The sequence below is a fragment of the Candoia aspera genome, chromosome 1 (genome assembly GCF_035149785.1).
Source record: "Candoia aspera isolate rCanAsp1 chromosome 1, rCanAsp1.hap2, whole genome shotgun sequence".
NCBI lineage: Eukaryota > Metazoa > Chordata > Lepidosauria > Squamata > Boidae > Candoia > Candoia aspera.
This window is the reverse complement of record NC_086153.1, coordinates 76,901,279-76,917,715: the sequence shown is the minus strand read 5'-3', so window position 1 is coordinate 76,917,715 and position 16,437 is coordinate 76,901,279. Positions and strand designations below refer to the sequence as shown.

General features: G+C 40.8%; 1 protein-coding gene across 1 annotated transcript in view; it reads left to right on the top strand.

Annotated features, from left to right (window-relative positions):
* The first annotated feature begins 3,114 nt into the window (after nucleotides 1-3,114).
* Nucleotides 3,115-16,437, top strand: part of KIF25 (kinesin family member 25) — a 44,340-nt gene continuing 31,017 nt past the window's right edge. Inside the window, exons 1-6 of the mRNA XM_063307517.1 lie at nucleotides 3,115-3,193; nucleotides 3,927-3,992; nucleotides 10,680-10,793; nucleotides 11,247-11,382; nucleotides 12,203-12,306; nucleotides 13,211-13,299. Of these exons, the coding sequence (XP_063163587.1) occupies nucleotides 3,119-3,193; nucleotides 3,927-3,992; nucleotides 10,680-10,793; nucleotides 11,247-11,382; nucleotides 12,203-12,306; nucleotides 13,211-13,299 (584 nt within the window). The 5' untranslated portion in view covers nucleotides 3,115-3,118. The remainder of the gene's footprint in view (nucleotides 3,194-3,926; nucleotides 3,993-10,679; nucleotides 10,794-11,246; nucleotides 11,383-12,202; nucleotides 12,307-13,210; nucleotides 13,300-16,437) is intronic.

Here is a 16,437-nt window from a genome sequence, read left to right as displayed (position 1 = left end):
TGAATAACTAAAGATGATTTTTTGGAAAAGAACCAATTCTTCACTATGGTTCATCAGAACTTTTCAGTTGTTCAAATATAGCTGTTTAATAACATTTAACAGGTATTGGCAACAAATTAAAATTAAAAACTAATAAACCAACACCAATATCTAAAAATCAGCAATATAATGTATGATTGCATATTTTAAAACACACTTAATTTCTGAAAAGGTAGAAAAGATCATACTTATTCATTTTTCAGAATTTGTTTCAGAATGCTTTTCCAGGATAGCTCTTTGCAGTATCAACATCGAATGGATAAGTTACTGCTATATCAAACTGAATTTTATGGCTCTGGCATTCATACACACTGAATTATCTATCAAACTATTCTTCAGCAGAGGAAAATTACTAGCCTACATATTTGCTCTTGCTTCTTAAATGGGGTGTTCAGTTTTCATGTTTCTGACTAAAACCACTTGTAGGACAGACCAATTAAGATGAAATAATGTAAAGTACAGTTGGAAGAGAAAAAAGAAATGGAGTTTTGTTTCTAATATACTGCCACATTTACAGCTTAATATAATAAATGAGTATCAATGTTTCTTAAATTAGTAAACACTGTTATTGCAAATATAGTACATACCTTCCATATTGTAAAATATTTATAATTTTATGCCTATTTTTAAAAGTTCAGAATTTTGTCTTGACCTTTCTATTCCTAGCTTCTGAACTAATGTTTCTTTTATAATTACATTTCCAATAATGATTACTACTTGCCTCTTTACCACGGCCATGACCAATGACTCCATGAAATCCAGAGAGTTACCGCTTCATTTTATATACACAGTACAAAGCTGCACTCCTTACTAAAGTCTTAACCAATAGCAGGTGCCCAGTAATGTCTTATCATTAAGCTTCCCAACTGGACGGTGGGATTTTAATGGTGTGCCATATGCATATTTAGCCAAATCTGAGTTCAGTTCACAGTCATGGAGAAGAATCAGCTTGTACTGTCAGTAATTGTGTCACCTGCCACATTAATGCAGATAGTTCAAAAGAAGAGGCTTGTAACCTTGAAGCTGCTAAAAAGGTCCTTTGTGAACTAAGTAGGGTATCTTCTTGATTTTCCCACTGCTACAGAAATTCTGCAGAAGTAGCTCTCAACCCTCTGAGAAGGTGAGCACTTTAATAAACAATCTTATGAGACTGGTTACAAAAACAGCTTTATTGATAAAGAGAGTCGACATACTCTTTGCAATGAAATGCTTTAAATACCAGGTTCAGGCATGGTTCCACAAAAGTCTTTTTAAGTGCAGAGCTGGGTTCCTCAGAAAGTTCCCACCAAATTATTTGTATGTACCCAAAGCAGGGAATTATTAAATTATTAAATACACAGAACTACAGTGTCTCTGTAATTGTATGCACTGCATTTAAATAATTAAATTTAAATATGCAGTTCTGACCTCATCTATTTGGGGAAGTTTAGCCTCTGATAGCACACTAAAAGCAAAGCCCTTAACACAAAAACATTTGTGCACCTCACCTGTAGAGTGTCAAAACATTCAATTGTAACTTGATGGCTATTTCCCATGTTTGCTGTAGAAAACTGGAATTTAAGAGCATTTATACATGTAGATTCATGTTTCAAGGACAGTTATTCAAACCTAACCAAAGATCTGTCTCACCCAAGAGCCTATCACCATAGTTGCCAATCCTGTCTTAGTTAAACATGAACAATGCATTTGATGTCTTTCTCCAGGGACTGCAGCAGATCCACAGCTGCAGCCCTAATCCATTATGTCCTGAAGTACTATACAGAAGGAGACCCCATGTTACATAGTAGGAGTTCCCAATCTTTTTCAGCCAGTGGGCATACTTAGAATTTTAAAAAGCATGTAGGGATATTAGGAAACTTAGAGGGGCACAATATAAGAACTGTAGTAAGATATCACTTGTGTACAGATTGTTTCAATGAGTCAGCACCTCTTAATACTAAAAGCTCTCCAATAATACTAGGAATGCATTCTTACCTCATATGGTAGAATTTTCTAAGTACCTACCTATGCTGCAAATCAGAAATACAGCATTCACTGTTGAACGTGTTCATTGCATTGCGTTTCCTGCAAGGTGGGACGGCCACCACCGTGGATATGCGTATTGGTTTCTTAAACCTCAGTCTTGTGGCTTTCAGAATCCTGAGGGATCATTATGAAAATGTGGGAAAATGTCAAGACAAAAATGAAATGGCTCCAATCAAGAAAAGAATCTGTTGTATATTTAAGAATAGTTAATTAAAACTAAACAACTTCCTATTTACTTATAATTTTGCTCTGCTATGCCAGCTTGAAGGGAAGGTTAAACTCAAAACCAACATGTTACTTTTCCTGTATTCTCCAGCACCCCACTGCTGTGGAAGCGGGCGGGCACAGTTAATTCTTAGCCCCTACAGTTCATCTGCTTGTTTTCCTCCAGGGGGAAAAGAGTGGTTGGTTGCACCTAATAAAAACTGACGCTCTGCTATGGAACCTTGTCCTGCTGGCTGCTGCAGATAACGGTGTGGGAATGCTGCTTTTCCTTTTAACGTTTCCAGGCTCTGCTTGCAACAGCAGTGAGTCTCCTCTGTTTCCTACTTTACGACAACCGACGCGTTGGCCGCGGTTTATGGAGAAAGTTAAAAAAAAAAAAAGGCCAAGGAACACTGAGGCGCCTCAGGCCTTGCTGTTCCTTATCTCTGACCTATTTTCCACCTTATGTAGCTCCTTCTCCGTTCGGCATGGAGAAAACAAGCCTCACATGGAAATGCTCATTATCTACTTGAAAGGCAAATAGTGCGACACAGGAACACAGCCCGCTTCGAGGCTGACGGTACCACGCCGGTTACTAGCAAAAGCGCCTCCCGACCACTTGCTAGGAGGCACTCGCGAGGCTTCGCAGGCGTCCCCTTTCGAAGCCCCGCGAGTGCCGGCGCTCTCCTCTCCCGAAAGCCGGGCGGGTAGCTATAGCAACCCCGAGAAGCTTAGTCTTGGCTTGTGATTGGATGGTTCAAACGGCTTTCCTTGGAAGGCGGGGTGAAAGTAAAAGTCACGAGAGGTGCTAGGTCTGCTTCGACTGTCTGGGACGGACCTGCTCCAAGCGATGAAGCTCGGCAGCGGGGTTAGCCCCAGTTTTGTGACGGAGCAACAGATTCGGCAGCTGGAACGGAAGCTGCGAGTGAGTCGAGAAATGGGGGCGTATATCAGTGTTATCATGCAGCAAATCTACCTATCTATGTAGCCGCTAAGAGTCGACATCAACATGATAGCGCATAATCCATCAATGGCTAGATGCCAAAGCGGATCCGCTAAGCCATGGGAGGTGGGACTTAACATGTCTGTGGCTATTTAGGGGGAGGGGTGATCTTCTGATGATCTCACTTCTCCAGACTTCCCCCACTGGCGTCCTTCAGATGCATCGCTTTAACAACCCTCGCCATTCCGAGGCGGCATGGGGAAATACTGATGCGGGCGGTAGTCCCAACACATTTAGAAGGCACTGAACTCGGGAAGGCTGTAAATGATGTTACTGGTTTCCTGGAGTGGCAAACGCCTAGATCTTTTGAGAACTTCAGGTTCCCAACTGGTGATATGCCTAATATAAATGGGACTCCAAAGGAGGGTGGGTGGGAGATGTGACAAGTCATTTGAAACTTTAAATAAGTCTTTAAAAGTTCCAGTAAAACACAGTAACAGAATGCAATGTAAACATATAACCTCCTTAGAAAACCTAGGTTTTAGGGTTTCTGTCATGATGGACCCAGATTCTTTGATGGTAGGACTGGTAGGATTTAAGATATGAAAGGCTGATCGATGCAATCTCTGAGGAAAGATTACTATAAGCTATTTTGGCTTGCTGCCTCTCATTGCACTTGTTTAAGTTCAGGCCCCTCTGAACTGTGTTTTGCCAGGCAAAAGAAGAAAGAATAATTGTGCTGGAAACAGAAAATGCCCTTCTGCACCTCAAGCTTGCAAAGGTAATGACAACCATCTTCATTTCTGCATCCTGTTATTTCATACATATTTTCCCCTAGACTTTCCAATTTAAACCATGAGCCAAAGTCTGCAGATAAACACCTTGATCCAAAACAGCCTGTTTACAGATTTCTTTTCTTCACTCAGAGAGGCTATAATTATCAGAAGGAGGTTGAACTGGTGTTTTGTTTTGTTTTAACTTACAAGATCCCTGATTTTGGTGATGGACTTACCCAAAAACTATCAAACTGGCTGGCTGAGGAATTCTGGGAGTTCCACACATCTGAAAGTTACCAGGGTTGAGAAACACTGGTATAGACAGAGATGAACATCCATTTCCCAGTGGCGGTTTGAATATACATCCTTATCAGTGCAGGTGATTACTGTGTATTTTAGTAGTCATGTGAAAATGCAGTTAAGCATAAGCAGATTGGAAAAAATCTGTCAACATTCCTTCCCTGACTAAAGCACTAATAACTGCATTTAATGACTGACCCAGTTCTTTTTTTTTAACCAGCCAGAACAGGTATGGGTGCGGATAAAAATGAACTAAATAAATGAGACCAAAGAGCCTCCCCAGTATTTCAGGTTATTTTCTCATGCATGATCACCAGATATTCATCATCTGATTTGAAAATTCTCAAGTCCAGGTTATTGATGTTATTCAGGTTATTTTTCATGTTAGACAACTGCTTCATTATTCTCACAAATTAAAGATTTTTATCTAATGAATTTGGGGAAACTTTGGCCACAAGAAAACAGATAAACTTTGTTCACCGCTACTGAAATTGAGCCTGAGTGCATGGCATGAGTCTGAATTAGACCAAGGGTCCATCTGATTCATCATTCTGTTTCCAAAAAAGTCCACAAGGACTTACCTCTCCTCTGTTGTTTGTCCCAAAACAACATGTTCAGAATTGTACTGCATCTATGTTTGAAAGCTTCCTGAATGCATCTGGTTAGCTACAGTGGAATATAGAATACTTGTCATGTTCCCCGTTCCAAGGCACCCATGCATCACAACGGGGAACATGCCTCTCAGGAAGGGGGAAGGAAGGAGGAAGGAATAATCCTAATCCCTTAAACACTTAAACACTAAAGCAATCACAAGGACAAAGGAGGCACACCTTTGCCCGGACCAGAGGAGCCATCAACATATCACCTAAACATCTCCACATTACCCCGGGGGACACACCTGCACCGGACACGGAAGGAGACAGAGGAGACCAGCGATGATCATCATGATCGCCCATCAACAGGCCGGTATCGCTTCCAGATCGCCCATCAAGGATCCGGATCCAGCTTGTGGGACAATGGGGGGTGGAGGAGGGCTAGGTCCGCACCACGGGTATTTACGAGGTACCCTGCAACCATGCCCGCATTCCCGTCTTTTTGCACGTATGCACTCTGTACTCAATAAACGGGAATCCTTAGCCCCATCTAACTGAGTCCGTGCCTTACTGGGACACGAGGCAACCGTTACAATACTATACATGATAATGTACAGACAATGTGTACATGATCTGGCAGAGACCTTATAGGACAATGTCTATCTGGAGAAATGAAGTGTCTTTGTGAACGCTGATAATAATAGCAAGCCTATTCATGGTTGATCTGCTCAAAAGCAATTAAAAGTGATGGTCTTCTGGCTCACTCTCCAGGTCTCTCTGGTTAGCTTATTTTATAGATCATAGCAGAGCAAGAAGGAGATGTCTTACATCTGTAATTGGAGAGGTAATGTCTTGTGAATAAGAAGGTTGTATTTTGTTATTCTGGCAAAAAAACATTCATAGAGTAAGGATGTTGTTCTTTTAAGCTATAGTCTCCACTTACCTTCCAAGAGCATTGCCAGCTCTTATTGCAATGGATTGCCCTCAATTTCATTCTATTGAAGTTCTGGACTTTTGTTGTTAGTCAGGGCTCATAGATTAGAAGAAAAGTCACAAGAGAAAACACTATCTTTGGTTGCAATCCACAGATCACATCAAAATAATTACTGTATGTTACAAAGGTCGGCAAAAAGTTACTGCAGTTTATAGCCATAAAACATGACTTCATCTTCTCACTTTGTTGTTTTTGCGTTCAGTCGCTTCCGACTCTTCGTGACTTCATGGACCAGCCCACGCCAGAGCTTCCTGTCGGTCATCAACACACCCAGCTCCCCCAGGGACGAGTCCGTCACCTCTAGAATATCATCCATCCACCTTGCCCTTGGTCGGCCCCTCTTCCTTTTGCCCTCCACTCTCCCCAGCATCAGCATCTTCTCCAGGGTGTCCTGTCTTCTCATTATGTGGCCAAAGTATTTCAGTTTGGCCTTTAATATTCCCTCAAGTGAGCAGTCTGGCTTAATTTCCTGGAGGATGGACTGGTTTGATCTTCTGGCAGTCCAAGGCACTCTCAGAATTTTCCTCCAACACCACAGTTCAAAAGCATCGATCTTCCTTCTCTCAGCCTTCCTTATGGTCCAGCTCTCACAGCCATATGTTACTACGGGGAACACCATTGCTTTAACTATGCGGGCCTTTGTTGTCAGTGTGATGTCTCTGCTCTTAACTATTTTATCGAGATTTGTCATTGCTCTTCTTCCAAGGATTAAGCGTCTTCTGATTTCCTGACTGCAGTCAGCATCTGCAGTAATCTTTGCACCTAGGAATACAAAGTCTTTCACTGCTTCTACATTTTCTCCCTCTATTTGCCAGTTATCAATCAAGCTGGTTGCCATAATCTTGGTTTTTTTGAGGTTTAGCTGCAAGCCAGCTTTTGCACTTTCTTCTTTCATCTTCATCATAAGGCTCCTCAGTTCCTCTTCGCTTTCAGCCATCAAAGTGGTATCATCTGCATATCTGAGATTGTTAATGTTTCTTCCAGCGATTTTAACTCCAGCCTTGGATTTCTCAAGCCCAGCATGTCGCATGATGTGTTCTGCATACAAGCTGAATAGGTAGGGTGAGAGTATACAGCCCTGCCGTACTCCTTTCCCAATCTTAAACCAGCCCGTTGTTCTGTGGCCTGTTCTTACTGTTGCTACTTGGTCGTTATACAGATTCTTCAGGAGGCATACAAGATGACTTGGTATCCCCATACCACTAAGAACTTGCCACAGTTTGTTATGGTCCACACAGTCAAAGGCTTTAGAATAGTCAATAAAACAGAAATAGATGTTTTTCTGAAACTCCCTGGCCTTTTCCATTATCCATCGGATATTGGCAATTTGGTCCCTAGTTCCTCTGCCTTTTCTAAACCCAGCTTGTACATCTGGCAATTCTCGCTCCATGAATTGCTGAAGTCTACCTTGCAGAATCTTGAGCATTACCTTACTGGCATGTGAAATGAGTGCCAGTGTTTGATAGTTTGAACATTCTTTAGTGTTTCCTTTTTTTGGTATGGGGATCTAAGTTGATTTTTTCCAGTCTGATGGCCATTCTTGTGTTTTCCAAATTTGCTGGCATATAGCATGCATTACCTTTACCGCATCATCTCGCAAGATTTTGAACAGTTCAGCTGGGATGCCATCGTCTCCTGTTGCCTTGTTATTAGCAATGCTTCTTAAGGCCCATTCAACCTCACTCTTCAGGATGTCTGGCTCTAGCTCACTGACCACAGCGTCAAAGCTATCCCCGATATTGTTATCCTTCCTATACAGGTCTTCTGTCATGAGTAAGGATGGCGAGCAGGGGGCTCCCATCCAGACTGTCAAGCGCATGCGTAGCACTGATGAATTGTTCAGCCATTCAAAGAGACACAGATCGGGACCGCCTTAACCCTTGGGGGTTATATGTCTGGGTTTTCCCACGCTTCTTCAGTTTGTTAGAATTCCTGTTAAGTACTAGCAATAAATATTAGAGACCAGTTCCTTGTCTCAGTGTGTTTCCTGGTTGTTAGGACATCTTCTGTATATTCTTGCCACCTTTTCTTGATCTCTTCTTCTTCTGTTAGGTCCTTGCCATCTTTGTTTTTGATCATACCCATTTTGGCCTGGAATTTATCTCCGATGTTTCTAATTTTCTGGAAGAGGTCTCTTGTCCTTCCTATTCTATTGTCTTCTTCCACTTCCGCACGTTGCTTGTTTAAAAATAATTCCTTATCTCTTCTGACTAACCTCTGGAATTTTGCATTTAATTGGGCATATCTCCCCCTATCACTGTTGCCTTTTGCTTTCCTTCTTTCTTGGGCTACTTCTAGTGTCTCAGCAGACAGCCATTTTGCCTTCTTGGTTTTCTCTTTCTTTGGGATGTATTTTGTTGCCGCCTCCTGAACAATGTTGTGGACTTCTGTCCAGAGTTCTTCCGGGACCCTATCTACTAAGTCCAATCCCTTAAATCTATTCTTCACCTCCACTGCATATTCATGAGGAATATTAGTGAGCTCATATCTAGCTGATCTGTGGGTCTTCCCTAATCTCTTTAGTCTGATCCTAAATTGTGCAAGAAGAAGTTCGTGATCTGAACTACAGTCAGTTCCAGGTCTTGTTTTTACCGACTGTATAGATGTCCGCCACCTTTGGCTGCAAAGGATGTAGTCAATCTGATTTCGGTGTCATCCATCTGGTGAAGTCCATGTATAAAGCCGTCTCTTAGGTTGCTGGAAGAGGGTGTTTGTTATGCACATTGAGTTGTCTTGGCAAAATTCTATCAGCCTATGTCCTGCTTCGTTTTGTTCTCCCAGGCCATGCTTACCTGTAATTCCAGGTGTCCTTTGACTGCCCACCTTAGCATTCCAGTCTCCCATGATGAAAATAACATCTCTTTTAGGCGTGTTGTCCAGTAGGTGCTGCAGATCCTCATAGAACTGCTCTACTTCAGCTTCTTCAGCATCTGTGGTTGGGGCATATATTTGGATCACTGTGATGTTAGATGGCTTGCCCTGAATTCAAATTGAGATCATTCTGTTGTTTTTTGGATTGTATCCAAGCACTGCTTTAGCCACTTTATTATTAATTAGGAAGGCTACTCCGTTTCTTCTGTGGTCCTCTTGTCCACAGTAGTAGATCTGGTGGTCATTTGATGTGAAGTGGCCCATTCTGGTCCATTTCAGTTCACTGACGCCCAAAATGTCTATCCTGAATCTTGACATCTCACCAATAACCACATCCAATTTGCCCTGGCTCATAGGTCTTACATTCCAGGTTCCAATGGTGTGTTGATCCTTAGAACATTGGATTCGCCGTTCACCACCAGCACCGTCGGCCGCTAGCCATTCTTTCGGCTTTGAGCTAGCTGCGTCATCACGTCTGGGGCTAGTTGAACTCATCCTCTGTTCCTCCCCAGTAGCATTTTGACCATCTTCCGACCTGGGGGTCTCATCTTCCGATGGTATACCGACATATCTCTGGTTGTACTGATCCATTTAGTTTTCACTGCAAGAATACTGGGGTGGGTTGCCATTACCTTCCCCAGGGATCGTGTTTAGTCTGACCTCTGTCATGACCTTCCCGTCTTGGGTGGCCCTTCACGGTTTAGCTCATGGCATCATTGAGGTGCTCAAGCTCCAGCACCACGACAAGGTAACGATCCTTTGCTGAAGATCTTCTCACTTACTGAGTTCTAATTTTGTGAGTTCCATTGTTTTCCCTAGTGCTATGGCTTAGGAAACTGTTTTTAAAAATCCTGTTCTTCTTTCCTTGTAATAGTCATTGTCATGCTGAACTCAGCTGTGTCTAATGAATGCAGGCTCAGAGGACAAGAGGATAAGGCTGGGTAGCTGGTGCCTCCAACTTTCTATTGTGCATGCAGTAGTTGCTATCAATAAAGAATTGGCTTGAAATGTAATATTTACATAGCATGCTTTTATTTTACCCATCCTTTATTTTTTTCTTTAAGTATGACCTTAAGGTTTATAAGTCAATTGCATGATTATTATCTGAACAAATCAGAATAGATTATAATCTGAATTAGTCCCAAGTGTGTCTAAAGACTTAAATACACTAGATGGACCTTGGAATCTTTTCACTTTTGAACAGACATCACAAATTGTCTTTATTCAACAAGAATAAAACAAGAGTTTCCTACTGTCAGATTGAAAGACTACTGCTAATAATTTTCAAATTTTACACATATAAAAGGCACTCTGTAGAAAGCTGCTTTTTTCAAATTCTGAAGAAAGCACTGCAGTAGCCTACTGGAAAAGACCCATCCTGATATAGAACATCTGAACAGTTCTGAATGGGTAGTCCTAGAAATAAGCATATGACCTGCAAAATGTTGTATGTACAATAACTTTTATAGCTTTATATGAAACAGCATTCCATATATCAACTCCAGTACAAAGGGTTAGCTTTATTTCCTCCCTTTAAAAAATAATAAAAAGCAATGTTTTTGCATTATTAAACCGCAGAGGGCTTTGCAATCTGATTGTTGTTTTCACATTACCAGAATGTACTGTAAGTGTAAATTCCTACAAAGCTAAGAGAGTACAGTGTTAAAAACCACCCATCAGACCTTGGATTGCTGTGTTCCATTCTTCTATCATAAAGAAAGCTATAGAGGCACAGAAGACACTGTGGATTCTAGAGGGATGCTTTGAATCTTCAGTCAAGTCCAGTATGATACAATGCACTATTGGAAACTGTAACTGTAACTTTATGACTTTTATTATTATTACTGCTTTTTATACTGCAGGATTTTTGGAAATCTCTAATTCTGAAACCACTTATCTTCAAAGTAATGGGTGTTTGTTTTTCTTAAAAGCAGAATCAAGGAATAATTAGGAACAGCTCAGCAGAAAATAGTTTTGCTTATTATAATAAGAAGAAATTTCATGGAACTGCCAAATCCATTGTAATCCAGCTTCACAGAGCGATACAGGTAAAGAGGTTTATTAGAATTTGAAAGATTCAATATGTTGCAAACAGTCAGCCCTTCGAGGTAGCCTGGACAAGAAACCAAAACCATGAGTACTAACACTACCTTTATTGTAAGTTTACAGTAACAGAATCTTGCAAGTCTGAAAGCACGTGTCTTCCCCGCACCCTTGCCTTTACTTTCCAGGCAACTAGGGAGAGCCCCTTCTGAGACACTTTCTGTGTCCCCGTTCCTTCTGTGGACTGTGATTTCTCTTATCTGACCATTATTTTATTTATTTCTTTTATTTATCACATTTCTTCACCACCCATCCCGACAACGACTCTTCCTCCTCCTGTCCCAAGGATATTCCCTCAGACCATTACATAAACTGTATACATATAAGTAAGAAGAAGAAAATGGACCTTGAATTTTTATGACCTCATGTAATACTACCTCTTTGTGTTTGTGATCTAGAAACTAAAGCAAGATATGCAAAATCTCCGTTTGTCTGCCCTTCAGTTTTCAAGGGATCTCCATCAGGGCGAGAGCTTTCTCCACCAGATTTTGCTCGCTGTCCAAAAGCTACAATTACATAATGAGGCTATGGAAAGTAAGAGGTGTATACTGACTAAAGTTGATCAAGCAGAATCTAGAGGACTGAGCCACTGACTGGTTACACCAAACTTTTTGAATTGCTGGATGGGAATTTGAACCTGGGATCTGCCATGGGGCTTCTGGTTTTGGGTCTGAGGAGCAGATCACCTACTGACGCACCTTACATAAATACAGAATAGCGAAGGAAAATGGGAAGCAGCAGATAGTTTCCCTTTCTGTCATTTGTGGAGCATAAAGGCAGGATAAAAATAAAATAAATAAATAAATCTCAGAGGGCTCTTTATCAATGAACAGCTATAGGGCTAGTGCAAAAATAAATGATGAGGGAAAGAAATTCCACAGAGCACAAGGATGGGGGTGGAAAACTATAAACTGACCTGCCGTACAAGAACATTAATGGTGCAACCTCAGATCAGGATCCATTTTATCTACCATTCTGTTCCCAGCGATAGGAACCAGTTTTGGGAGTTCATGAACAAAGCCCAGCATATATTGTGTACAGATATAATGTGGTTTGATTCATTTAGACTTACTCTGACATGAATCGATCCATTATAGCCTAGCATTATGGTTCAAACCAAATCACTATGGCGTGCTCAATAAACCATGATTAAAAATTCTAGTATAGTGTTATGTGTAAATTCAGCCAGAGATATAACAAAGTCTTTTATATACTTTATGAAATGTATCTTTTTTGTCTTTGTTTACTACTTGTAGAACTTTGCCAGTAACCATTTCAGCCCCCTTTCTCTGTTTCGCAAAAGAAAACATGTAGCCTAATAGTTCACTGAACATTTATGAAAACTTCTTTCCAGCATTTCAGATTAAAACACTTGAACTTGAACAATCCTTGCATGAAGTTAATGAGAGATACAAGGAAGAAAAACAAAGAAGAAAAGTATTACATAACAGTTTACTTGTAAGTATCTTGATAATTAAGTTTATAGTGTCTAAATAGACCTGCATAATTATTTTGGAATTCTCTTTTCCTTTATTAGCAATTATTCCCTATAGCCCATTAATCTCCATAGGCATCCTCCCTAGGCATCAGTCAATAAGGCAAGTAACAAACATATGTTGCAAGGCAGATTTCACCCCTTTTGTATTTGTGTCATAACATTGCATGCAAGTGTGTAAGGGACTGAGTTTGCACAGTGACGTCACAATACATATTTTGTTATTGTTATGAAATCTTGGCTTGAATCTATGAAAGCAATTGTGATTTTTTCAACAAATTACTGTTAGGCAAACTATTACTTATACAATCTGTAAACCAACCAGCTTAGTATCTTAGGTCAGCCTATAAATGAGTTGGTGCCATCAAAGGTTGGCTTTCCCAACATATTTTCTGGTTTATTTGAACAACCTAAAGGGCTAGCATTTGATTAAAACAAAAAACAAAACTGAGATTCCCAAGACAGTGAATTTTGTGGTTTGTACACATTTCTCCACTTGTATAAAAGCAGTTGTGAAGCTGTCTGAATGGAAGGCATATTTTGCTTTCTGCAAACTAATCTGTAAAAACTGCTAGCTGTATAATGTCATAATTTAACCGGAAAATATTTTCTTCAGCTCCAGGACTGCAGTTCTCTTCTTGCCTGTTTGTAGTGATTGAGGATCCTTAACAATAAGCAGTCTACTCTTCCACTCAAGTTCCTGAGGTTTACTGCCAAATAAATGTGTTTAGTGTCAGATCATGAGGTGCTCTTATACATTCTGTCATTTTAAACATTATCTATGCAGCAGGGTGTTCCTGGAAGACATGTTGGATATGCATGTTATCAATAAATAATAATAATTAGATTTCTGTGTTGCAACCCCAGGAGCTAAGAGGCAACATCAGAGTGCACTGCAGAATCCGTCCATTGTTACCATTTGATGCAGCTCCTGAGGAATCAGTCACAAAAGACAGGTGATAGTAAATGGTTCATTGATAGCTTTCCTGGCAAGGAAATTTAAAGGTCTTCATTCTTTACTGAAACTTTTATTAAGATACAGTAGATACTGATTTTATAAAGCTACAATTTGAGATTTACCTTCAAGCATTTAAGATCTTTTATCATAAGCCAGGTAGAGTATAAATTGAAGCAACTCAAGCAAATAAATAAATATGTTAATCATTCTCCTGGGCACGAAAATATTTAGTATCCAAAGTTTTGCATCCTGTGGAAGTCTTTCTGGTTTACTGTTAAAGGTCAAGCCTCTTTTAAGTTAGGCTGAACTCCTGATGATTTTATGAACATGTCACCCTTCTAGGTGGAGCCTACCTGCCCTTGTGATTTCTACTGCCAATTGGACATCTGCTCTCCTTCCCATGAGTCTAGGCATAAATTTCTTGTGCCCATTTAGTAAACTTTTCAGGGTTCCCTAAGGAATTCCTTCTTGCCTATTTACTTGCAGATAGACAGGCAGAAAGTTGAGTGCAACACAGAGAAGGAGGGGGGTTCAGCTAAACTGGTAATACATCTCCCTCTCCAGCAGAAATATATGATCCTCTATTGCTTTGATACTCCTCTCTGTTTTATTCTGTACTGTATTATGGTCTGGATGTTTTGTTCTAGCAGGCTATTTTATGTTCCTGGGTTTTGGCCATAATAAAGAATTCATTCATTTGTCCATGAATATCTATCTCTATGAAGTTTTCTTGGCAACAACCCTGAAATATTTTGCCATTGCCTTTCCCCAGGATGCCTGTCAACTTCCCAGTCTAGCCTGTTTCCTGGGGATTTCCCATCCAAGTATTTCTCAGGGCTGACCTACTTAGCTTCTTAGGATGAGCCAGAGTTGTCTAGGTTCTACTGGCTGCTGTATTTTTCATTTTTATTCATCATATGTATCTTCTCTCATGTCCTCTGTTTTTACTCAGTTGTCCTATTTTGGTTTTAATTCTGTCAGCACTCAACAGCTGAACTTGGAAGTAGTGGGCCTGACAACAATGCTTACTGCCTCCCATTAATCCTAGAGAATTGGCTGATCCTTGGCTTTGACATTATGTTTACCAGTTTTAGAGTAGAGAGGAGCATGAGACTGAATGAGTCCTGCCTTTGAGTTTCTCTTCCGATGATGGTAGACATGTCTCTTCATTACCCTTTTGGTTACTCTGAATTTGTGCATGGTCAGAACAAAAGATCATGTAAATGCCGAAAGGAAACATGGGGTAATCCATCCCATACTCCAGAATTGACATTTGGGGGAGGGGGTAAATAAAGTAATCTCAAATTTGATTTCCATTACATCTGAGGGTGTGAGCGTATCCCACCATATAATGCATATGTATATGTATATGTCTCCTGCCAACCTAGCAGTTCAAAAACATGCAAATGTGAGTAGATTAATAGGTACTGCTTCAGCGGGCAGGTAACGGCGTTCCGTGTAGTCATGCTGGCCACATGACCATGGAAGTGTCTATGGACAAACACCGGCTCTTCAGCTTTGAAACAGAGATGAGCACCGCCCCCTAGAGTCGGACACGACTGGATGTAATGTCAAGGGAAACCTTTACCTTTACCTATATGTGTATGTACATGTATATAATGTAAGAAAGGAAAGGCAGAATTCCAAAATGTCACATGGCATTGAACAAAACATCTCTTTCTTCCAGTATCACTGTATTACAGTAGAATCCAAAAACATCCTACCATATATGTTTCACATCTTCTACACTGTTTCACCTTGTTGTATATATTTAGTAGAATAGAACAGCTATTTCATTATCCATTCAGATAAACCCTGGCTTATGTGCTTGAGAAGGATGTACTTACATTTAGTTGCTGATGCTAACATCATGTACTACTGTTACCATTAGGAAAGTAACTATCATTGAGGGGAAAGTTGTGTAATGCTGACCCTTGGGGTCTCCAAAGGGAATGATTGCCTTCAAGTAGCAACATACTTGTTGCTAAACTGGAGCACCCAAAGGAGGAAAATCAGTCTCATTCCAAATGTTTATACCTAGATGCTACAGCTATTTATCACATCAAAGGATATAAGGAGGCCCTTCCTAATATAAGCTGTACATTTTTCAAATTTACCTCCTCCCAGCATTAGCGCAAACAGGCCTGAAGTTGCACATTACCGCTTCCTATCTTATTTAAGGTTATATTCTGTTGTTCGGTATACCCAGTGTGCTGGCACTATCGCAATATTGCATTTCATTTTAAATACATAGCTTAGACCAGGGCTACAACTAGGGTCTGTGTCACCCAGGGCAAACATGGATTCTGCACCCATTTTGGTGCCCCACCAGCGCGGTGCCCAGGGCACATGCCCCAGTTGCCCCCCCCTCCAGTTGCAGACCTGGCTTGGACCTCCCCATTTTAAAATTATAAATAGTAGGAGAAAAAGGGCTGTTGATTGTGACCATGGTGAGAGGGAAAGTTTTTTTTTTTTTAGCCTTTATCTCCCTGCCATAAACCTAATTCGAATCTCCTCTGAAGTTGCTATTTATTTCTTCAAATAAGCTATTGCAGCCGAAACACTCCCCACGACCCAGGTTCAATCCCAGCAGAAGCTGGATTCTCAGGTAGCCAGCTCAGGTTGACTCAGCCTTCCATCCTTCCGAGGTCGGTAAAAGGAGTACCCGCTTGCTGGGGAAGGTGACAACTGGGGAATGCAATGGCAAACCACCCCGCCATGGTCTGTCAAGAAAACGTTGTGAAAGTGGCATCCCCCCAAAGGATCAGACATGACTTGGTGCTTGCACAGGGGACCTTTCACCTTTCACCAGAGTGGAGTAGTTTCATTTGTTATTTTGACCCAACACAGATTCCCTTATATCATCTGCAAGCCTTTGTATTTATCTACAGAAGGAATTTAGATACCACCCTGCATTTTATCCTGTTGGGAGTATGGCCAATCAGTGAGCCTGAGGCACAATATTCAGAACTGCAGGGGATGTTTAAAAAGCTCCTATGTAAGAAGGAACATGAGCATGACATCTGAGAATTTCTACATCTGAGAAATAAATTCATTTGGAGCTCAAGCTCATTCCTGGAGCTTGCTTAGCCCGGTGATTGATCCAACCCTGCCTCCATCCTTCCCTCCAATTCCT